The sequence below is a fragment of the Erigeron canadensis genome, chromosome 3, assembly GCF_010389155.1.
Source record: "Erigeron canadensis isolate Cc75 chromosome 3, C_canadensis_v1, whole genome shotgun sequence".
NCBI classification, from domain to species: Eukaryota; Viridiplantae; Streptophyta; class Magnoliopsida; order Asterales; family Asteraceae; genus Erigeron; species Erigeron canadensis.
This window is the reverse complement of record NC_057763.1, coordinates 35298621-35322787: the sequence shown is the minus strand read 5'-3', so window position 1 is coordinate 35322787 and position 24167 is coordinate 35298621. Positions and strand designations below refer to the sequence as shown.

General features: G+C 32.8%; 4 protein-coding genes across 4 annotated transcripts; 2 read left to right on the top strand and 2 right to left on the bottom strand.

Moving 5' to 3' along the window:
• The first annotated feature begins 1203 nt into the window (after positions 1–1203).
• On the top strand, positions 1204–3988 carry LOC122594684. The gene is made up of 7 exons (XM_043767108.1): positions 1204–1348; positions 1541–1631; positions 1968–2066; positions 2979–3006; positions 3127–3315; positions 3401–3555; positions 3744–3988. Exons 1-5 carry the CDS (start codon positions 1335–1337, stop codon positions 3231–3233), a joined length of 339 nt encoding a protein of 112 aa, XP_043623043.1. The 5' UTR covers positions 1204–1334; the 3' UTR covers positions 3234–3315; positions 3401–3555; positions 3744–3988.
• Positions 3989–4670: 682 nt separating this feature from the next.
• Positions 4671–9330, bottom strand: LOC122593694 (chaperone protein dnaJ 6-like). The gene is made up of 8 exons (XM_043766139.1): positions 9066–9330; positions 6004–6102; positions 5821–5922; positions 5681–5740; positions 5489–5595; positions 5333–5415; positions 5138–5228; positions 4671–5042 (listed from the first exon to the last, which is right to left on the bottom strand). Exons 1-8 carry the CDS (start codon positions 9183–9185, stop codon positions 4835–4837), a joined length of 870 nt encoding a protein of 289 aa, XP_043622074.1. The 5' UTR covers positions 9186–9330; the 3' UTR covers positions 4671–4834.
• Positions 9331–14211: 4881 nt separating this feature from the next.
• On the bottom strand, positions 14212–15273 carry LOC122592019 (protein ALP1-like). Its single transcript, XM_043764236.1, has one exon. It carries the CDS (start codon positions 15271–15273, stop codon positions 14212–14214), a length of 1062 nt encoding a protein of 353 aa, XP_043620171.1.
• Positions 15274–21079: 5806 nt separating this feature from the next.
• Positions 21080–23930, top strand: LOC122592795 (probably inactive leucine-rich repeat receptor-like protein kinase At5g06940). Its single transcript, XM_043765108.1, has 2 exons — positions 21080–23393; positions 23505–23930. Exons 1-2 carry the CDS (start codon positions 21107–21109, stop codon positions 23852–23854), a joined length of 2637 nt encoding a protein of 878 aa, XP_043621043.1. The 5' UTR covers positions 21080–21106; the 3' UTR covers positions 23855–23930.
• Positions 23931–24167: the final 237 nt, after the last annotated feature.

Sequence of the window (24167 nt, the reverse complement as noted above, 5' to 3'; positions counted from 1 at the left end):
AACGACAACCCTTCACTTTTATGAACCACTTTGACCAAATCGTATCATAGCAAGAAAATGAATTTATGAACATGTTTCTTTGAAAGTTCGTATAAATAGTTAACAACCCATAAAACAAATGACAAAATAAACATACATCTCAAATTTTCATAAAAGAGTAAATTAATTTAGTAATTATAGCCAGTATTCCGGTTTAAAAGTATGCTGAATTCCGTGTAGATATAGATAGATAGATACAAACCTAGAGATGGAACTGCAAAATGATTGAACGGCTGTTTAGGAGCAATTTTCTAGCCATTGGAATTTAATCCCGATCGGAATTAGAGCAATTTTTGATGATTGGAAGTTTATTGTATTCAATTTAGTATTGAATTGGATACAAAATCTGTTGAGATAAAAGCTTGAGATAAGGGTTTTTTTTTTAAATAAATAATAAAAAAATAGCAAGGTTGTTTTTTATTTTTTTGAAAAAAAAAAAAGAACCATGGGTGAGAATTTGGTTCCAAGAGAGGTATATTACTTAGGTATATTAAACAAGCATATTTAAATTAGTGAATTAAGAGAAAATTATTTTGGATACATCAATTTTATTTTATTGTTTGAGAAATTTAAAAAGAGTAAATGATTTATAAGTTAGTATATATATAAAAGTATAGATTTGGATATATCGATTATATAACTAACATGGGTGGGGTATATTATAAAACATGTATTAAAATAAAATAAATAAGACAAGATATTGATCTTTAGATCATAGTTAAATTGATGCATGAAGATTCACAAACCAATTAATATACCATGATTTTCATGATGCACGGTAATTTTAAGTGAAAAAAAAATATTGTTTTATTTGTTGAAAGGTGTGGATCATTTGCTCGCAACAAGGGATCTAGCTTACGTTGTCTTAACTGGGTCCGCGCTAGAGAGTCCCAAGGCACGACATTTAATTGGGGTAAAAACCCTGTCAAACATGTTTCACTGGAGGACACTTCACTGGAGGACTTTTTTGTGAAATTCCTTTTAAATGTTTTTCCCATGTCTTGAACTCGAGACTTCCAACATGTAAAGCTGGTGGTCAACCACTGAGCTAAATTGTTTTATTTGTTTTAGTTTATTTTACCTAAAACTTAACTAACAAACCTATAGTGATAATAATAACTTATAATTGGGGAAATCGTACGAACTGCACTTATATTCAAGAGGAGTTGAATATATATTTCATTACATAAAGAATATTCAAGAGGATAAATCATTTTCTCTATTGAAGTTAATGATTTATAAGTTTTGTTTTAGTTACTGGAGTTACGGGTTTCGAATTGAAAGTCGTGGGCCGCATGCAGGATTTAAGGTACTTTATATTCATCAATCATTCATTCGTTCATTCAACAACAAAAAAAAACCCAATCTTTGCATGCGGGTATGGAGAGGTGAGACAGTCCTTCCATAATTTATCCGTTCATTCATATCTGTTTATTGATGATGATTCTCTTGATGTCCATATTATTAAAATTTTGTTTTTTTGATTTTCTCGCGGGAACAGCAAAAGAACTTCATTATTAGCTAATAATAATAAGCCACCAAACGTGAAGAAGACGACGGCGAAGAAGAAGTTCGTATCTGAGGATGAGGATGTAAGTATATATTATATCAATTAATGTTTATATTACTATAATGAATGATACTTATACAGATATACTTATTCTTATTATGTTGTTGTTTTAGTAACATCTTTTGTCTTTCAAGTATTTTTATATACCTGTTCTCTCTGTTAAATGATTTGGGCTATTCTAGGGTTATTTATAAACATTTTTTTTTTTTAATTTATAAAAAAACCATCTAGCACAGATTTTGGTTTGTAATTGCCATACTACTCAACAATATTATTGATTGTATCTTTTTCAAAATTATATCGGCAATGAAAGCTTAAATTGCTGTTTGTTGATTCGTTCGTTTGCCTATTTCTTCAGTTCGGGCCCTGGTATACCCAGCCCTCTAAGAAACTATCTATCATAGGTAAGAAGTCGTTCAAGAAGGCTCTTCGCAGGAAAAGATACCAGTCTGGTGGTGTAAGAACTTTGCTATACGTCTTACTTTTCTTTTACTTTTCAATTATGTTGTTTTACGTATATCATCACAAAGTCTTACTTTTTTAATTTGTATATTCGTAGCTGAGGTTGAGCATGTAAGTATATATATTATACATATATCAGTTAATGTTTATATTACTGATGAATGATACTTGTACAGTTATACTTATTATTATTATGTTGTTTTAGTAACATCTTAGTATTTTATCTACCTGTTCTCTCTCCGAAGTTGATTGATTTGGGCTATTCTAGGGTTACTTGTTTACATTTTCCTTATCTTTATAAAATAACCATCTAGCATAGATTTTGGTATGAATTTGCCATATATTGGTGATTATTACTGTTGGCTGCAGTATCATTTTTTTCTAAGGAATACTAGTGATTAATTTAATAAGCAGATATACCTTGTGTTGTTCCCAATTTTTCTTAACACATACCCTTTACAAATCAATGTTATGCTATTGTTTCTCCCAATCTTTTATCTCAAAATTAGTAGACATACACACACACGCACCATACGTACGCCTTTCTAACTGTTTATGTGAAGTCTATGCATCTTAGTTTGATCATGTTTTCTAGTAGAGTATCTTTTTATTTTTTTCTTTCGCTTTTAGTACCATCTGCTTTCTTACTACTTAACAATATTATTGATTGTATCCTTTTCATAATTATATCCGCAATAAAAGCTTTATGTGCTGTTTGTTGATTTGTTAGTTTGCCTATTTCTTCAGTTCGGGCCCTGGTTTTCTAGGCCCTCTATTAAACTATCTTTCAAAGCTAAAAAGTTGTTCCAAAAGGTTTTTACTTTTCAATTATGTTGTTTTACGTATATCATCTCAAAGTCTTACTTTTTTAATTTTTATATTCTCACCCGATCGAAATTTTTCTCAGCCAAGGGTTCACTACCTTACTACGGCAGGTATGCACACGTTTCCATTCATTTAGCCCAACTTTCTTTTTGTAATGATGCTGACACTCTTTATTAATTATATAAATGAACGAGCTACTCAACTTTTATTTGTTATTGTTGGTTTGATAGGACATACACTTCCAATCGATTTAACTAAGGCCATGGAGCAGGCTGGTGTTCTAATCAAGAAGGTGAATGCTGGCAGCGACGACTATGAATCTATGATACTCAGTTAGATTTGGAATTGGCTGAGCGTTGTATCGACAAAATTGCTGGTTTCCGCAAGTGCGCTAGGAATCTCCCAAGTGACTGGAAGTAGTATGTTTTCTTCCTCCGTTCTTCCTATGGCTTTTGTCCTCTGTTTTTAGTAATTACATATATATCCTGTTCTTGGCTGATGCAGGAAAGTCCCCTTTCTCGCGGAACACTCACTTAATGGGGCTATTTGAATTGGAAGACAACGACAAAAGTGAAAGAAGGAGGTCTATTTCGTTGATCGATGTCTCCAGAGCCGTGATTACTACAATCTTCCTCCAAGCTGTTTCCGGGCATGCTCAAGTTGTTTCCGGGCATACTCGTTCTTATACACCCGCCCCCTAATTACTAGACCAACCTGCTATAATAATTCCATAAACACCTGTCTCAGTTGAAGACTTAATTAAACATAATGATATAATACGACAATATTTTAGTTTCTTCCATTATTCAGTCAAAATCTTTACTTATCTACTTCCATTTTTTTGCAGTGACCGGGCCACTGCCATCCTCTTTGCTCCCTAGGCAACATCCATTTGTTGGGAAGCTGGTTTCATATATGTCTAGATAGTCTATCCTCAATATTGTCAATTTCTAGAATGGCTAAGTTTGACTACTATGTGTGGCTTAGTTTGACTACTATGTGTAGCATTCTTGCTTTACAAAATATGCTTGTATATCACTGCCCAGTGACTACTATTGAAGTTTTAGTTGCATCTCATAACATTGCACATTCTTAATATAAAGTTGGCATGCTATCAATTTTATGTCATATTGGAAAATTTGCTGCACTTAATATTTTAGTTGTTATTGGCTAGAATGGTTTGTTTATATAGCCTTTATTGACACAACTTTCCCCTTGTGTTGACGGCTTTGTCCCACTCTAATCCAAAGGTTAACCGTATGTCTCATTTACTAAAATAATTAACTGCTGCTACCTCCCACATAAGCTGCTTTCGCCTGGAGTGGGTACTGCTGTCATTGTCATCGTCGTATATGGTGGATTGAAAATGGATGTATTCAAACAAACTCGTTTGGTTTTTGACAATCATGTTTGGATATTCAACCTTCAAAACAGAATTTTCAAACTAGTAGATTGGAACGTTGGATTAAGTGGTTAGTCTCAAGTTAGATTTCTAAAGTTCAGTTCTTGTAAAGTCGGATGTTGTTTTCAACTTTTTTAGAACTAGAACCTCTGTATTTTTATGTATACAGAATCACCTAATTTAACATTAGTCCAACGTTAGTTACAATAACATGCCATACTAACAAAACCACAATATAAAACTTCTAATATTTTAACAATAATTACCTAAAAGATTATGTGTCATCGTCTAATCGTTATTCACTCTTATTTGGATTGTACAGTTTGGTTTGGTTAAAAATGGCCATGAATGCACAAGCTTTGAGCTTTCGAGTGTGCAACAATTGATAAAATTTGAAGTTTGAAAATCAGAACAAGAATAGATGCAACAAAACATATCCCCACTTACAAACATTTAAACAAGTCTAAGACGATACAAATGCCACAAGACTCGTCATATAGAATGTTAGATTAGAAATGTTGTGGACTACAGCGGGATTATTTTCCCTTGGATTTCTTCTTTGAAGTCTTACGTTTTTCTAGTTTTTCTCTAGCTGCTTCAAACTCTTCTTCAGTAGGTTCCGAAGATGGGCCCCCCCCTCCATATTTACTCACCAGGGACGAAAACATTGCATCTACCTGCCCCTTCCTCTCACTTTGCCGTTTTGAAATTATAGCATACAAATCATCCGACTCTTTCTTTGGTCTGTAAGCACTGAGTTAGTCATCAAACTAGCATAACCATAACATGATCGAGATTTGAGAATATAACGGAAGCAATGACAAAGCCACATCACTCACTTCCGACTACGACGCAATGGGTTTGTCGGTGGTTTTGTTTCAGAGACCTGCTTAGCCCATTTCTGGTATGCTTTAGTTGCCTTCAATTCTCCTGCAAGTACGGTATTGAATTTGTAAGAATATCTTTTTTCAAAGCCTGAATCTCTTTTTTCAAAGCCTAATTCCACAGAAGAAAAAAGAATCAGACACCGATACCAGCGGATATTGCCTCATCAAGAATATCCTTGAATCGATGTGAATCAAGCTTTGGATCCGAGCATAGCATCGAGCAGAACAACCTGTGACAGAATTTTGTTAAGAATCTTTAGTGAACCGATCACAAAGAAATGTAACATATGTTAACGAGTTTACCTGTTCATATGACCTTTGTACTGTTTGCATAGATCAACCAAATCAGTTTTCTCAGACTCTGAACCTCTGTAATTTGATTCAAACTCTTCAATATCAGTTTCCGTAACCTACACAAGTGTGTGACCACATTATCACAGGAGGACATAGTGAAAATTGTACATGATTTGAAAAGTTATATGTGAGTGGCAAAACCTTTTTATACATAGCCCGAAAGAAGTCCTTTAGGTTTTCAACCACATCCCCGGCAAGATCCTGTAAATTAATATAAAACAATAAGTACAACATGAGAATTAAGAGAGCTCGGATAATAGTATGATATGAATGTTACTCACGGCATCATCGACACAGCCAGTTTGATCATAAACTGCCCGTTTCTCTTCATCACCAAGTATTGAAATAACTTTCTGCAGTTGCTGAAATTTTTCTTTGGCATCCTACATGTTAGCATGTTACAATTGCTCAGGTCTAAACAGCTACCCATAAAATTATTTGAGAAAATGAAACATAAATTTCACCTCATCGCCAGGATTCTTATCAGGATGTAACCTCAATGCCAACCTATGATATGCCTTCTTTATTTCTTGCTGAGTTGCTGTTCTTTCCACCCCAAGAATCTACAACACACAGATTCATTGTAAAGTTTCGGCTTCAGGTCTAGATGTAAGTATTAAACAAGCTACCACAACTGTCTTCTTGCAGTATTAGATCCAGCAATTTTCTTGTTTTGAAATTCTCAGATCACAATGTCTTAACTAGTTACCATGGTTCATGGTTGTTAGCTAAGCACATTGTGCATCTAATTGCAAGGAACAAAAATTTTCTCCTAGATAAACCTTTCTTATTACTTGTTCAAAATACCAAGGAGTCATTCTTCTCTCGGTATTTAGATCCAACTACTTATATTGTTATAGAATGCATAGAGAAGGAGCAAATGATCTGCCAGATATTATGAATACTATTGAAGACACAACACCAATGGAACATCATGGCAAGTACAAACTATACTACATCAGTTCAAAGCATGCATAGGAGAACTAACTTTTAACAGGGCATGAGTGTGTCGGAACCAAAGAATACTAAGTAGTAATAAGATGAACAGTTGAATTTGTTGGTAGTTAAAACAGTTACTAAAGTTCAACTGGAAGGTTCCATCTTTGACTTTCTAAGTTAACTATCTCACATGCAAGTTTAACCAAATGGTAAAGATACACAAACCGTCAAATCAAAGATCCATGAGCCTAGCAGATTGAAATCAAAACAGAATTATAAAATCAAGCAACAAATTCATCACCTAAACTGATAACACATCCGTGATGAGGATCGAGTAATCTTCTACTGTTTCAGTCAAAAAGGGCATTAACTCCGCTCATCAAATTTTCATCGAAGTAACTAACCGGTACTTGTGTCATTTCCAAACAAGCTCACATTGTCAGACAGTTACAGCCTTTGGAAGCATTCTATTGATCTTGGCACCAAGTGCCAAAAAAAAAGTAAGATCATCAACGATGAATACAAAATTTCCAGAAGTACTCTAAAAATAGGTCAGTTCGGGATCATGCAAATGACATAATGTATCACGGATTCTGAACACAGTTTTTGAATGGGCAATAACTTTAAGTTTTGTGAACTCTACTGCTGCACTTTCATGTGAATTGCAAAAACACCACACATAATCTATCAAGTTTCAAACATATAGTTCAGTTAAAACAACTTAATACCACAATTTAGATATTATCATAAGTTGAAAGAGCTGTGGGATGACTTGAATGGATTAAAAAAAATGTGTTTATCTGTTTGCATGACTGTTAAAATTTGGGGGGGGGGGGGGGGGGGGGGGGGGAGTGAAAGGGACCAAATAAAAGGTTCCACTAATTCAGCCATTGAACCAACAATCTCTAAAGCCTTGTTTAGATAAGAAGATAAAGAGAGATATCTAGACCACCGTATGAAGTACATATCGCCTTGAACGCCACCCAAAAGACGTCTTACTACAGACCTGAGTCCTATAGCCAAATTCTCAAATCAACAAAGTGATAGGAGAAACACTTCTGAATATATATATATACATATATATACTGCTTATAATGCAAAAGGGAGGATCATCAAATAGACGAATAATTATGAAACATGTACTATACACATTGACATTCCTTCCACACAAGTTTGCACTTTCTCAAAAATCAGATGCTAAGACAGGATGTGCAGTCAACATGATAGTATTACATGAGCATGCATCAACAAGCTCTTCAAATAAACATGGACAAGTGAGTCCTGTAGATACTTATCAGTTATGAATAAGCACTGTTGATTCATATATTACACAATAATGGATCTACTACAAAACCACCTCAATCAAGTTCAAGTGCTAATGATGCAAAACAGCCAAAGGGACCAACCTACAGTTGAGATAAATAGCATATGAGTGGTCATTATTCTAACCTCTAGGAATCACCAAGAGTATGTAAGTGGGTCTATACGATCATAAGAATTAGAGAGAGTAATAACATCAGCTGTGCCCTCATAAAGGCTTTCCCACTCCAAATTCCACAAAGCAATAAGTGCTTCATAACCAAAGCTTAGTAAGTTATAATATGTGGCAACACTATAGTTATTTGGTAACCAATTAGTTAAGTAAGTTAACATCTAGAAAGTCATCAAGGTTCTACGTTGAATAATTGACTTACTTGTAATAAAATTCTGAACTATATAACAAGAATGTGTAACCAAAAATAGATAAGTGCGACTGGATATCATAATGCTAAAAAAAGACATGAGACGATGGGATAGATGATAGTTACGCTACCTGATTTCACCACATACAACTAATAAAGGCTTAGGTGGTGTACAAATGATATTGGTATATGGAAAATTTGGGTAGTGTAAGTATCACCTATGATTAGTATACTCAAGTCATGATTTTGAAGAGATTACAGCATGCAGTAGTGAACTAGTGATACTAAAGGTCTCAAAGCTGCTGCGTCAATATAATGTAACAAAATCGAAACTGCATACAAATTAGGATACATCCCCAACTCAAACTTGTATAAAAAAAGGTACCTTGTATATATATAATTTAAATCTTAAAAACAAAGTATAAATCTAGATTTTAGCATTATTACTCAATAACATGTTTTAATTGATAAATCAACTAGGACCTGCAACCTTACACAGATATAACAAAAATCCAACCTAACGAATTAAAAAAATAAACGGATGCGGTTCCCGTTGTCAGGTTACCCGGGTAGGAAGAATCTTTGACTCAGATGTCAACCCCAAACATGTTAATTGTTACCTTGTAAGGATTAAGGACATCAATTTTGTTTTCAAAGGTGCTATTTAATAACTTTCTTGATTATTCGATGATAATAATAATAGGAATACATCATAACCCTAGGTTTTATCAGTTAAAAGCCTAAACCTTTATAGGCCAAATAGATACAAAATGCAAAACCCTTTAAGGGTTTGTAGTTTCTACTAATACCCACTATGTATCCAACTAATTAGATACTATTAACATATAATTTTTGAAAAATGTAAAAAAAAATAAAATAAATAAAATTAGGGTTTTTGTAGATACCTCGTACAAACTCTTATTGTTCGAAGAGGAAGAGGAAGATTCACCGACGTGGTGTTGTTGTTGTTCATCTTCGTGTTCTATGTTTTCTTCGTGAGCCGCGGTTTTCTTTCGTTTACCCATTTCAGATCTTATGATAATGATAGTATTAATTAATTAGAGAGTATATAGAGACAGATGATACATACAGTACAATTGTGTGTGTGTGTTTTTCTTTTACTAAAAAGAATTGCGGTGGTGAGAAAGGGGGGATTTTCGTTTTCCCGCGTATCATATTCCTAATTTCCCGCCATGACACGCCATCTTCTCTTTCAGGCCCATGAATTTGTGTCATAAAGTGATAAAAGTCATAAAACAATAGTTTTACTTCAAACGATTTTCAGCGATATTTGACGGTTAAATCACATCCGTAGTGAATGGAAATTATGTAAATTGACCTGGTTTTATTTTGTCTTTATAAACTACTAGTTAATAACCCCGGTTCAACCTGGACATTTTAATTAAAACTTTAAAACCAAAAATATATATAAAAAAAATGTATGTAAACTTTGTAATTGAAATATTATAACTTGATATGAATATAATAAATTAACCAATACAATGATATATAAAATAATAATACATGTTTCGTTAATAACATATAAAAGACATTTTATAACATTATATAGAAAATTTTAAAATTATTTTTTTTTCAAATAAAATATTAAGAATTTTAAACATTAAATGAAGTTCTTTTAAATATGACATAATAAATGAGAAAAAGACATTTTTAAATAATATGTGATCTTGACACATCGTAATCTTTCTAAAATTACTGTTATAAAACAATCCTTCTTTATTATATATAAAGATAAAGATTTTTCTTTTCCCTTTATTCATTTTTTCTTCTTAATTCATTGGTCCAATATGTTTGTAAACCTGGTTAATTAAGCATTTCTCTTTTTTCAAAGAGACATTTTATACTCTTAACTAACTAATTTATGGCAATATTGATTAGGAATGGTCATAATCAAATCCCATGTTGTGGATTTGATTCAATGTAATTTAAAGGAACATGGATAAGACAAAATTCAAACAAATAATTATAGAAATTGCTTTTTAATAGATGTTGTGTAATTGTAGACGATTTATGATAATATTTGTAGATTTTGGTGTCTTAAAAAAATGAAAAAGACGATTAATGATTGAATTTGGTTAGAAAGAGATATCTATAAATAAGTAGTATAGCTAGATACATATGGTAGCATAGCATGTTGTCTACCACCGAAGGAGAAAAAATATCCTAAAAATATTAAATTAAATCGTAAATTTCTTGATTTGATCGATATTATGTAACAGCGCATTCGTAATTTCAAATTATTGAAAAATTAAATGATACAAAGAGGGAATAATGCCTCTTGTAACAAGCAGCAACTTCATCTTCATATAATTAAAGCTACAAATTAAATATAAAATAAATATAACTGTGGTGTCAAATCTCCCACTCTCCCACACTCGGATACAGCTTCATTTCTAGCCAGACATCCTATGAATCGTGATTGGGCTCATTTAACGGTCATGGGCTACGACGTCTAATGGATCTATAGGAGCTTGAACCACTATTGTATATGTTTGTTAGTTAATTAGTTGATTTCGCCAAGTACCACCAACCAACTACCAAGTACCAACGACATGATGAAAGCCCAATTAGACGAAAACAAATACACTTGAGCAACAAATAAACTACGTATAATCCACATAAACTTAATAAACAAAAAAGTTTGTTTAAGTACCATTGATAGGATTGATCTAAAGGACGAAATGTATCCTTTGTATCTCAACTTAAAATTTGGAGTCAAATGAAATAATTTTATGTAAAAAACAAGAATACTCATATGTACGTATAATCTCTTCAAGCATGACCAAATGAAGAAAAACTCGGCTAAGTTATAGGTCTTTATTTTTTGACCAATGAAAGGAAGTTGTCGGTAGAAGATTCGATTTTTAACTTTCACCCATAAAGAAAAGAAAAGAAAAAACTTAACTTGCAACCATCTTTTACCTACATATTAAGGTTAAAAAGTAGAAAAGCTACCTATTAAACAATTATTGAACTTTTCACCTTATATGGTTCATAGATGTGACATAAGTCAACTTGCATAAGAAAAATGATTGTTTGGGTTAAAAAATGACATTTAAAGATAAGGTTTTTTTTTATTACAAATATAAAAATACTGAAAATTATGTTTTGCCCTGATTATTGCATTTTAAACATGTTAATACTTTTGATTCCACACTTATCCACCTTACTATTTACTTAATTACCTTTATTCGTTTCATCTATATAAAGAGAAGAGATTTTTATCATTCAAATAACATAGATTTTAAACATTATACTTGAAGACAAGACATAAGAAATACATAAAACCACCCATTTATATTTTGGCATGTAAGGTAGGTAGTGAGTGAGCATGGGAGACACAATTAACAAGAACTGACCCTACCCCCACCTCCTTCACTATTTCAAGATGCTTATATTTTTTTGATGTTTTCATTGACAACAATTTCATCTCTTTTTAAATCATCTATATATCCTTTTCTATAACAGGGACAAAAAGTGAACTATAAAGTTATTTCGTAGTTCGGGGTACTTTGGTATCTTTAGGTGTCGTTTAATGGTCTACAAATGTACGTTTTGTGAACATCAAAAATCGAATCAGTTTTTGAAAGGATTATATATATATATATATATATATATATATATATATATATATATATATATATAGTAGGTTCGATTAGTGCTAATTTAAATCCTTTTATGTAAACATACGCAATAATTAATATGTTGTTTAATTAGTTCAATACATTTATTTCTTAATTATTTTGTAAACACATGAATATAAACAAAACAATATTAAATATGGATATAATAAATATATCATTATCAAAATGCTTTTGAAAATATATATGCAAGAAAGAAATAATGTATACACATGAATTCATTCAAGAATATTTGCATAAAAACGGGAAAAAATAATAAGACGCTCTAAAATATACATAAGCTAATAATAAAAGCAAATAAGTAAAGCTACATATATTTTAAAGAACTTTCTTCAAAAATAGAAATATCCACAAACATTTTTATAACAAAAACACATTTAGATATCAACGAAAAACCTATTCACATCAATTAATATATAACATCATTTACGTTCTTTAATATTTGTAATGAAAAAAAAAGAGTATGTACCTATGATCTTTGAAGTTAACTATGATGTGAGGGGTCATCTACTCATCTTACAACTTATCAACTTTCCCCATAAAAACCTCCAAACTAATTCCATATAAAATTGAAATAGTGAACCATCTTTTTTTGGTGGTCATGTATCAAATTTTCATGAAAAACTTTGGTAAACACGTTATTAGAAGAAAGGATGATCAACAAAGCTTCCAATCTATAAAGACTCGTCCACTTCCGTAGAACAACCACCACATGACACAACAACCTTAAGAACACCACCATGCATCAATATGAATTTGTAAGTTATTAATCTTATAAAATACTATATTGTAAGCCTTTTACAAATCATAAGATGAAATAAAGAATGGCTTAATGTCATATACCCATGAAAAATAAGGTTGTTGGTATACACATCACCTAGCAAAAAATCTCAATTTATAAGAAGACCATTCGTTGTAATTTAAATCTTTTGTGTGATGAAACTTAAACCCAGTCTAATCTAGAATGACCGTTCCAAAACCTGAAATCTGCTCCCGAACAAAATAACAAATAATACTGATGTCCTAATCAATTAAGAAAGATAAAAATAACAACATATTTTAAAAGACATGAAAAGTAACAAAGTAAACCATGTACCTTGCATATTGGATGTGAAGAGGAAGAAAATTACTAAAATAGATGAAACCTATTTAAGAAATTTTTTTTTATTTATCAAGTTGCATATAAACATTTGTCGTTGGAATTTGATTTGGTTTAAAAAGAATATATAAAATAAAAATAAACAATATATTTGTCAAAAATAATGTCTCATTTTAGGAAAAAATCAAAGGAAAAGATTAACTTCATTAACTTTTTGTCATGTACATAGGAGTAATTTTATTTTTATTTTTTTGGTTTTTATATTGAAAAAGAATATAGAGTTGACACATAGATTAAAATCCTATGTGGCAATTTTATAAAATAGCTTTGAATTTTTAGAGGTTCTAGAATCATTCGGATTCTTACTGTTTTAATAATTATATATATATAGGGAAAGCTTCCGTGCAGTTGACTGCATCAAGTTTAGATGCAACAAAGGTAAAAATCAGGAAACAGAGTTGTTTATTTATAAATTAAAAGGGTTAGGTTGTAACTTTTTTTTAAAAAATCTTCTTTGCTGCACAATTTTTTCTTATGCAGCTTGCTGCATACTTTATTTTCCATATATATATATATGTTTTTCATTTAGATAGCATAGTTAATTAGGAACATTACAGTAGGCTATAATGAATCATGTTAGACAAGTATATAATGTTATTGTGACAAAGCACAATGGTAGGAATCATAATTTTCGGTGTAGTTATTAGAATCATAAGCGGAGATCACAAAGTTAATACCGCCAGTAGTGGCAAGTTTCGATTCACTATAACAGGGAAAACTCGTCATCCCTTTTCTATCATAATAACTCAAAATATAATGATCAATGGCAAAGGTTAAAATGGTTATAGTAATGTGTTTTTGACACATATATCATTGGGATACTAGTACTAGCTATACACCAATTAGCATGTTAAAAACTTGAATAAATACTTAAAGTTTGCAGTACTAAACTAGGTAAATTAATTAGCGTAATTTACCTTTGAATGTTCGTTCCAATACATGTTGATACACCCTTTTAGGAGCAAGGGTGTAGTGCCACAAGTGTGGCAAATTGGCAAAAATTGGCAAAAAATAAGCCAATCACAAGCCGCCAAATGTCCAACCATTTTTTTGCCAAAAACTAACCAAAACTTGCTAATGTACATGCTATAGTGTGATTTTTTTGCTAATTTGCCAATTGCAAAAAGTTACAAAACAAACCTTAAACTTTTATTAAACTTAAAAAACACAAACATTACATTTATTTCAAACATAAAACACACAAATACTTAAGAATAAAAAAATAGATCACTAAACATCGACATCTAGATCTCCCACGTGCTCCATAATATCACGACGTAACATGTAATGTGTCTCTTCGTTACATAACTGATGGAGAAAATTAGGGTCGGTAGCACGAAGATCGTTAGGAGGATCCCTGATGTACACCGGTGATATCGCGTTACCGTCGTCCTTCAGTATCATGTTATGTAAAATGACACACGCATACATCGCGTTAGTGATCTTTTCTTTGTCCCTCATCCGTGCCGGTCGATTGATAATAGCCCACTTGTTCTTCAGAAGCCCGAATGCTCGTTCAATGTCTTTTCTCGCAGACTCTTGGAGTTTCTTCAATATCTTCTCCTTTCTCGCGACCGGGTATGCATACGCCTTCAGAAAACAAGACCATGGTGGGTAAATACCATCCCCTAGATAGTATCCTCTGTTGTAACGGTGACCGTTTACTTCAAACGCGTACTCAGGAAACTTTCCATTCACTTCGGGAATAAACAATGGCGATTGCTTCAAAACATTGATGTCATTGTTTGACCCTGAAACACCGAAATACGCATGCCAAAACCATAAATCATAGGAAGCAACGACCTCAAGTATGATAGTCGGGCGTTCATGATCACCCCGGTGGTATTGCCCACGCAAACTATGTGGGCAGTTTCTCCAAGTCCAGTGGGTACAGTCGATGCTACCGATCATGCCAGGAAGATGATGTCGGGCTTCATGCACCTCATATAAACACGCAACATCGTGGCTAGTCGGGGAACGCAAATACTCTTCACCATAAAGATACTTTATGGCGATGCAAAAGTTGTCTAGACACTCACGTGCGGTTCTAGTAGAGAACGCCAACCATTCATCATAGTTGTCGGCGAGGTTGCCGTACGCTAGTTGCCGTAGCGCGCACGTGCACTTTTGAATTGCCGATAACCCTCTAATACCCGCCGCATTCGACGAAGACTGAAACCATGGAAATGCTCCAATGATATCTTCCACAATCTTCAAAAACAACCTCTTCGACATACGATATCTCGTATGAAAGACATCATCCTCAAACAGCGACTCGTCCACAAAGTACATGTTCATCAATCTTTGATGAGCCGAGTGATGATCTCTCCAAATATATCTTCTTGTGTGTGTAGAAGAAAATTATTCTTCTTGCAAGACTTGCATAACAACAGAAGCCAAAAACTCGTAACCGTTAGAAGACAATGACGATGACGATGACGAGAATTCAGGGATTATATACACGGATAGTTCATCGTCAGACATTTTGCCTTATGAAATTTGATAGTTTGGTGTTTGATTGTATGTGATAGTAATTGTTTGTTGTTTGAGATGGTAAATATGTGATAAATATGTGTATGTTTATCTAGAAGTTGAAAAAAAAAAAAAAAAAATCACAGATGCTCCAACGTTAACATTTGAAAAAAACAAAAAAAAAAAAAAGGTCAAAAGAAAGGCTCCCAACGTTCATATGCATAGGCCAAAACTAGCCAATTCTTCTTGCCAACACTTGCCGATTGTGCTTGCCGATAACTTGCTGAGTCACGTGCTAATGTGCTATAGGTTTGCCGATTTGCCGATGATTTTTGCCGATGAATTTAGCCGACTACACCCTTTCTCCTTATATATTATTTGCAACTAGTATGCGTGGACTTTAGACTTTGGCCCATAAATTCGATGTGCTAATGCATGTACTATTATAGTATTATGTATGTTTATATAACTTTTACTAATTTCACTTTTCAGAACATTATCAGAGGTAATCCCAACATACACAGTATGTATTTCACACAATTGTAGAGTACAACTATGATTCATATGTTTATATATATTATGATTAATTTAATGTAGATATCTTTATTTCAAGAGCATACACGAGAGAATTTATCTCTTGTCTTTTTAGTCCTATGTCTCTTATCTCTAGAGGAGTCAAACATTTCTTGTGTAGTTTAGGTTTTTTTTTTTTTTTTTAAAGAATGTTTTTAGAGTATTGTCCATGCAAATTCTTTCAATTGGAATGATTGGAAAGGTTTAAGAAACAAGGACACCTGGGTAACACCAAATAAGTGGTTTCACCAATGATAGTCATACATAGTCATTACATTATATGCCAATATTTAGCTAATTTTGAAGGGTTGAACACTCATCTCAACTGGTTGACTGGCCTTGGATTCTATGTTAACTAATGACACCACTTCACAATTATATTACCCAAGAAAGAAATAAAGATAGGCTTAACTAAAAAAAAAACTAACATTTTTTTCCTTTTACAACATCTATTAAATATTCACTACAAATAATATTACATTGACTACACTTTTACTCAGTGACGGAACCAGAATCAAATGTGACCGACAGCACAAATTTTTTCACTGGGCTCGTATCAGCATAAAATAATGATAATGTCTAGATTATTGCAATTTTTAGCTTTTTTTAAAGGGCTTTTTTCTAATTTTGATGGGTTTTACGAGCTTTTTTGCACTTTTGATTGTATTTATTTCAAAGTTATCTGTACAAATACATCTTCATAAGTTATATTTGATAAGAAAATCTTTCAAAAGTTTAAAATTAGTTACATTGACTGGTATCCTATATTTATTTTATCCGTAGCACCTATAAAAAATACATCAGTTTTCAGAAAAATTATATAACAAACATTTAACGGACCCGTAACCCATGCTACCCCTGCTTTACATGTAGTTCCGCCAGTGCTTTTACTTAGCGTAAACAAATTGAAAAATTTGTTAAGCTTTTATGTGTGTAAAGTATATAGAGAATTAAAAGTGTGATAGAAATTAACTCACACTTAAAATTGTCGTATTATAAACGTTCACACTTTTTAGTGTGAATTTTCATATTTAATTTGTCACGCCGGATATTTAGTTAGTGTGGACAAACGTGGCGTTACAAATTTTATATATGAAAATACAGACTAAAAATTGTGAACTTTAAGAATCCACAATTTGAAGTGTGGATTAATTTTTACACACGTTTAATTCTTCATATTTTTATACGCATAAAAACGTCACAGTTTTTTTAATTTGTTCACGGTAACTAAAAGTGTGAACAAAGTAACATTATTTGTAGTAATTAATGATTCGTACCCCAACAATAATATATAAAATGAATAATATGTTGTAAATTAAAATAACGCATTCATGTAGAACAAAAGTGATAACACGTGTGTCCACACATGTTCAAAAGGTAAATGCCCAAAACCATTAAATATCCAAATTCGATCCAGGGTCTCAAATTAACATTCCCTCCGCCAATTCTTTTAATAAAGACCACTACGCTAGACACTTGATCTAAGACCAAGTGGTTGAGAGTAACTAACATTTAACATTCATTATTGTTATATTTTATTATCATTGTTTTAAGAATCTGTTATTTAATTTAATCAGTCGAGTGAGAAAAACCTTTACGATAATGCTATATTAAATGAAAACTATTACAATCATAAACAAAATGCACATCTACAGTGTACTCTACATATGAAGATGATGCGACGTGAAAGAAAATTAACTCCACTCCTTATTCATTGTATATCAGATAAAAATGAGCTAATAATATATGGATCTCTTTTTCTTTACAAGAATTAAACATTATTTCTTTCACATGAAACATTAAGTTTAATTCGTTGACGAAAAAGTCAAATACTGTTCTTTTAGGCTTTAGCATTATTTGATTTCATTTACAAAAAAAGTTGGTTTACTTTATCCCAGCCAAAAAAGCATGTACAAAAAGATGAGTGGTGTACGTAACATACATATGCTAACATAGTAACATGCGTAGGTTACCATATCTATAGGTGTTGACAGTTGACTTTTAATAAAGACTGTCGTAGCTTTCAACTTTTTTAACCACTTCAAGTCAAAACAAACAACAATCGTATTTGTGTTTGTTCCGTCAAATCCAGGACTAAAAATCAGTCGTGATTCCTTTTTTTATTATTTTTATTTTTAACAGTCACCTTCACATGCATCACATGACCTTCACAGTGGTATTTATAAATATTCTTTACCCAATAATGAAAAACGTAACTAATTAAATAGTCATATCTGATGTTTGTTAATATAATTCTGGTTTCATACCTGATGAAATTTAACCCTTTGATATATATTCGGAATCCATTAGATGCATAACTACTTAAAAGCGATCAACTGGTAAAGAAACACGAAATCGAGTTAAGAACCATCAACATGGAAATTAAAATTTTAAAGGATCAAATTAAAAGAAATTGTCAAAACCATGACAAAATGAGATCCACAAAAAATGGTTGTAAGTTGTAACCATGACCAAGAAAGTACCACAAGATGGCCCGAACCACGACGAAGATATTGGATCTGTAGAAAGATGTCGAAACCTTAACATGTACAATAGTATTAATTTTTTTGTTTTTCTTTTTTTTTTAACAGCAAAAAGGTGAAGCTTTTATTTAATTTTCTAGCAAAGTGCTAGACCATTATTACACACGATTACATATTACATAAGGATAAACACTTCCCAAATTTTTACATAACCATATTAAAATCATACCACTAGTAACTATTGAAGTAGATTTTCATATAGTCACTATAGGTATTGCCCTATTCGATCCAAGGCTTTATGGAGTTGTGATATCGTGAAATTAAAGAAAAAGTAATGATAGATGTATCTAAAAAATTGGCCTAATATTCAAGGTTGTAAAACTTTTGCGAGTTAGCTAAGTATCCGAAATAAACTCTTTACATCTCACATCGTCAAGTCAAGTCTGAGTCACGAGATCTCCAACCTTGATACGCACAAAGTGATGATGTGGTGTAAATTTATTAACTAATACTATGTTTGATTTTCGAGTTTTGAAATATCATGTTACTATTTGTAAACAATTATGTTTAAGTTAAAAATTTTCTAATATATTCTTAAAGTTTTATTACATATCATATCAAAAATAATAAAAATTATATATAAAATCTCAGGTACTCTCGAGTCTGAGTTTGAAGCTCCAAAAACTTCTGATTCTCTCACTCGCCAAGACGAGTCCGAGTTACGAATTTTCCACCCTTAATAAAAATATGTCTAACCCATTTAACATTTGATACATGAATTACACATTTACTCTTTTATAATCATCACAATTGATTTCTCCATTTTATTAACAGCAAATAATCATTACTCATTATACATATTCTTTAGACATATTAAACATTTTGCATTTAGATAATAGGTTTCACTCTTGTAACTGATGAAAACCAACTGGGTTGAATCAGTGGTTGGAGCTCATGTTTCTGGAAATAGAGGTCATGGGTTCGATCCTCATGCCCAGCAAGGCTGGAGGTCCTTTTCTACCTATGGTAGAACCTGGAAGCAGCCTCTCTACCTTTGGTAGGGGTAAGGCTGTCTACATATCAACCTCCCCCATACACCGTGGAAGACGGCATTGAGAGTTACTTTTACTTTTGTAACTGATGCTGACATAAAATATTGCATTGATTTCAAAGGTAGCAGAATGGGGAAAGGGATGCCTAGTGATGTGGGTGAAGTGGAAGATTTCTTGCAAGTAAGACGGTAAAGTGATATAAAAAATTTGAAAGAATGAGGAGGAGGGTTATGCACTCATCCCCTTTTAGGTGTGATTATCATCTCAAACTTTTAAACATAAGAACTAGGCATGAGCAAAAATCCCTAAAACCTGAAACCAAACCGGTATCGGTACCGAATATCGGTATAGATGGTATTCGGGATCGGTATTTGATATTTGGGTAAAACGGGATTGGTATTAACCGGTACGGGGAAACCAAATAAGAGTACCAATTAAGCTAAGCATTAAGGGAATAAGGGTTTAAAACAAAAAAGGAAAAGAGAAAATAGCCCCTAAAGCTTAAGCGATCAACACGTAGTTGCTGCAATCTGTTCTGCTACAAGTTTTCTGTTTTGCTGCAACTCAAGATTTCAAGTCATATGTTCTGTTTTGCTACAAGTATCTCAAATCTGTTTTGCTACAACTTCAAGTCTGTTTTGCTACAAGTATATCTCATATACTACGACATCATACATTACTCAAATTGTTGCAATAATTAATATATGTATTTCTGTAAATTAGTGATTTACTAGAAGTAATAGAATTGCATGCCATTAGAACAAAGTTGAGCTGTTGGTAATTGAAGTTTAAAGAGTTAATTAATTGACCATTACATTGTGTAGTCTACATATCTTCTTGTATGAGTTTGGCAAACAAAGTCACATGTGAAATTCGGTACTAATATGGTACAAAACCGAAAATCTCGGTACCGGAACCGGTACCGTTTTAGTGAATTCGGTTCGGTATTGGGATTGGATTTTGGGTACTTTCGGTTCGGTTTCGGTACCGGTACCATGCCGATCTCATCCCTAATAAGAACACATTAGAATTCATATTCATATCTTTAACATAATTTGTTTATTATTAAGTTATATACACAATTAGCTGAATTCATCTTCATATCTATTAACGTAACTTGTTCATAAATTTATATACAGTTATTCACAAAAGTTAATTCACATGCTACTAATAATACGATACACTACTCCTAGTAACATACAACTAGCAAGTTGATAATAAACTCCTTTTGCTACAGTTATAATATTTATAATAATACAATTCTTATCGAAGATTAAAAGACAAAAATTACATGATAATATCTTTTTTTACTCCATTAAAAAAAAAAGAAAAAAAAAGCAGAGAATAAAATAAAGAAAGATTGATACTCTCCTTGTATAGCTTTTCACGGATACATATACACATACATACATATATACTTTCGAAAAGACAAAAACTCCCTAAATCACCCTACAAATAAAAATGTCACTCTCACTTCACGGATTCACTTTATATTTTCATATAATCTTAAACAATTCTCTCTGTCTGCCTCTTGATCACTCTCCAATGGCTTCTCACTGCACACTCTCACTTTCACTCAAACTCACATTCATTCTCATCTTCATAACCATTAATCCATCTTCATCATTAACTCTAACTTCAGAAGTAGACACTTTGTTAACATTTAAGTCCACTATTAATGACCCAATGAACCATCTTTCATCATGGTCCAAAACCACCACAACTCACTATTGTAACTGGACTGGGGTCATTTGCACCACAACCACAAATACTATCTCATCTTTGACCCTTCAAAACCTTAATCTTTCAGGTGAAATCTCACCATCTATTTGTCAACTCAACAATCTTGTCACACTTAACTTGGCTGATAACTTTTTTAACCAACCTATTCCTTTACATCTTTCTCAATGTGAGTCTTTGAACACTTTGAATTTAAGTAGTAATCTCATTTGGGGCACAATCCCTGATCAGATTTCTGAGTTTAAATTGTTAAAGTTTCTTGATTTAAGTAAAAACCATATTGAAGGAAAGATCCCAGATGGGGTTGGCTCATTAGTCAATCTTGAACTACTTAATCTTGGTAACAATTTGTTATCAGGAAATGTGCCAAATGTTCTTGGAAATCTTACTAATTTGGTTGTTCTTGATTTGTCACTAAATCCATTTATGGAAAGTGAGATTTCTAGTGATATTGGGAAGCTTATGAACCTTGAGAAACTTTTGTTGCAAAGATCTGGTTTTTATGGTGAAATACCAAGCTCCATAAGTGAACTAAAAAGTTTGACTTTTGTTGACTTCTCTCAGAACAATCTTACAGGTGTTTTGCCTTCAAGATTTGGTAAAAAGTTGGTATCTTTTGATGTGTCACAGAATAATCTTTTTGGGTTTTTCCCAACTGGGATTTGTGAATCAAATGAGCTTAGAAGTGTTAGTCTCCATACTAACTTTTTTAATGGAACATTAGTCAATACTTCTGTTGCTAATTGTTTGAATCTTGAGAGGTTAGAGCTACAAAACAATAGGTTTCATGGAGATTTCCCAAATAACTTATGGTCATTGCCTAAGATTAAAGTTATTAGAGCCGAAAACAATAGGTTTTCGGGTGAAATTCCTGACTCGATATCGATAGCTTCTCAACTAGAACAAGTTCAAATAGATAACAATAGTTTCATTAGTAAAATCCCTCATGGTCTTGGCATGGTTAAAAGCTTATACAGATTTTCTGCCTCACTTAATGGTTTATATGGCGAGCTTCCACCGAACTTTTGTGATTCGCCTGTAATGAGTATCATCAACTTTTCACACAATTACATTGAAGGAGAAATCCCAGAGCTAAAAGAGTGTAAAAAGTTAGTTTCTTTATCTTTGGCAGATAACAGTTTTGTAGGTAAAATTCCAGAGTCATTAGGAGATTTGCCTGTATTAACTTACCTTGATCTTTCTCATAATAACCTTACTGGAGAAATCCCACTTGAGCTTCAAAATTTGAAACTTGCCCTTTTTAATGTGTCTTTCAATAGGCTATCTGGTCAAGTTCCCTCTTCGTTAATCTTGGGTCTTCCTGCCTTATACATACAAGGAAATCCTGAGCTGTGTGGGCCCGGATTGTCTAGTTCGTGTCCCAACCGTGGCTCTAGTCGCAAATTAGGTATATCAAAACTAACTTGTGCATTGGTCTCTTTAGCTTTAATAGCTGGGATACTGAGTTTGGCACTTGGATTTTTCATTGTTCGTAGATCTTCAATCCAAAAATCTGAAACGGGTAACTGGAAATCTGTTTTCTTTTACCCGCTTAGAGTTACTGAACATGATTTGATCATTGCGATGGATGAAAAAGCCGCTAGAGGTAGTTATGGAGCTTTTGGTAGAGTTTACATTGTAAATTTGCCTAGTAATGAGCTCATAGCTGTGAAAAAGATGCCAACTTTAAGAAATCAATCTTTCAGAAGTTTGAAAACTGAAGTGAAGACTATGGCGAAAATAAGACACAAAAACATAGCTAGAATCTTGGGATTTTGCCATTCAGATGATTCAATCTTTTTGATCTATGAATGTATGGAAAAAGGAAGTCTTGGTGATATGATCAACACAGGGAATTTTCAATTGGCTTGGAGTTTTCGTTTAAAAATTGCCATTGGAATTGCTCAAGGATTGGCTTATCTTCACAGAGATTATGTTCCTCATTTGCTTCACAGAGATGTTAAATCGAGAAACGTTCTTTTGGACACAGAATTTGAGCCCAAGCTTACGGATTTTTCATTGGATCGGATTGTAGGTGAAAATGCATTCCAATCCTCCATGGCTTCAAAAGCTTCGTGTTACATGGCACCAGGTATATATATCTATCCTGACTATCCATAATGATGCATACCAGTCTTTGTGATTAAAGCGTTTTGGATTCGTTGTTTAGATACTAATTACTTGCAAAACTATCTGAGTGCAGAGTTTGGGTACAACAAAAAGGCAACAGAACAAATGGACACATATGGGTTTGGTGTTATCTTACTAGAGCTGGTATCAGGCCGAGCAGCAGAGCCAACGGAGTCAAGTGAAGAGTCTGTCGATATATTGAAATGGGTCAGAAGGAAAGTTAACATAAGTAACGGGTCAGTTCAAGTTCTTGACCCAAAAATCTCAAACTCATGCCAACAAGAAGCTTTAGGAATGCTTGAAATTGCTTTACATTGCACGTCAGTTATGCCAGAAAAACGACCTTCTATGTATGAAGTGGTGGCTGCTCTTCAGTCCCTTGGCTCAAAGACTCGTTTTCCTAGTCATGATTTGGCGGTTTGATGCCAGAACCAAAAGAAAACGTATATCAAGTTGTATATGTAAATTATCAAGTTTATATATCTTTTTGTTTCATCTTTATGATCACATTGTGTAACATGTCAACAAAGCATATTATGTTGGTTATCACAAACGACGACTACTACACGAATAGAATTGCTAGAGAACAAGGCATATACTTATATATGAGGAATGATGTAGTGATTTACAGATAGTTTAAGTTGTCTAGTGTTTAAGGACTTCCGGGGCTCTTAGGGTCATGGCGATCATTAGCTCCCGTTCCTCCATAATCCATGTTTTCAAAATCCATTCTTCT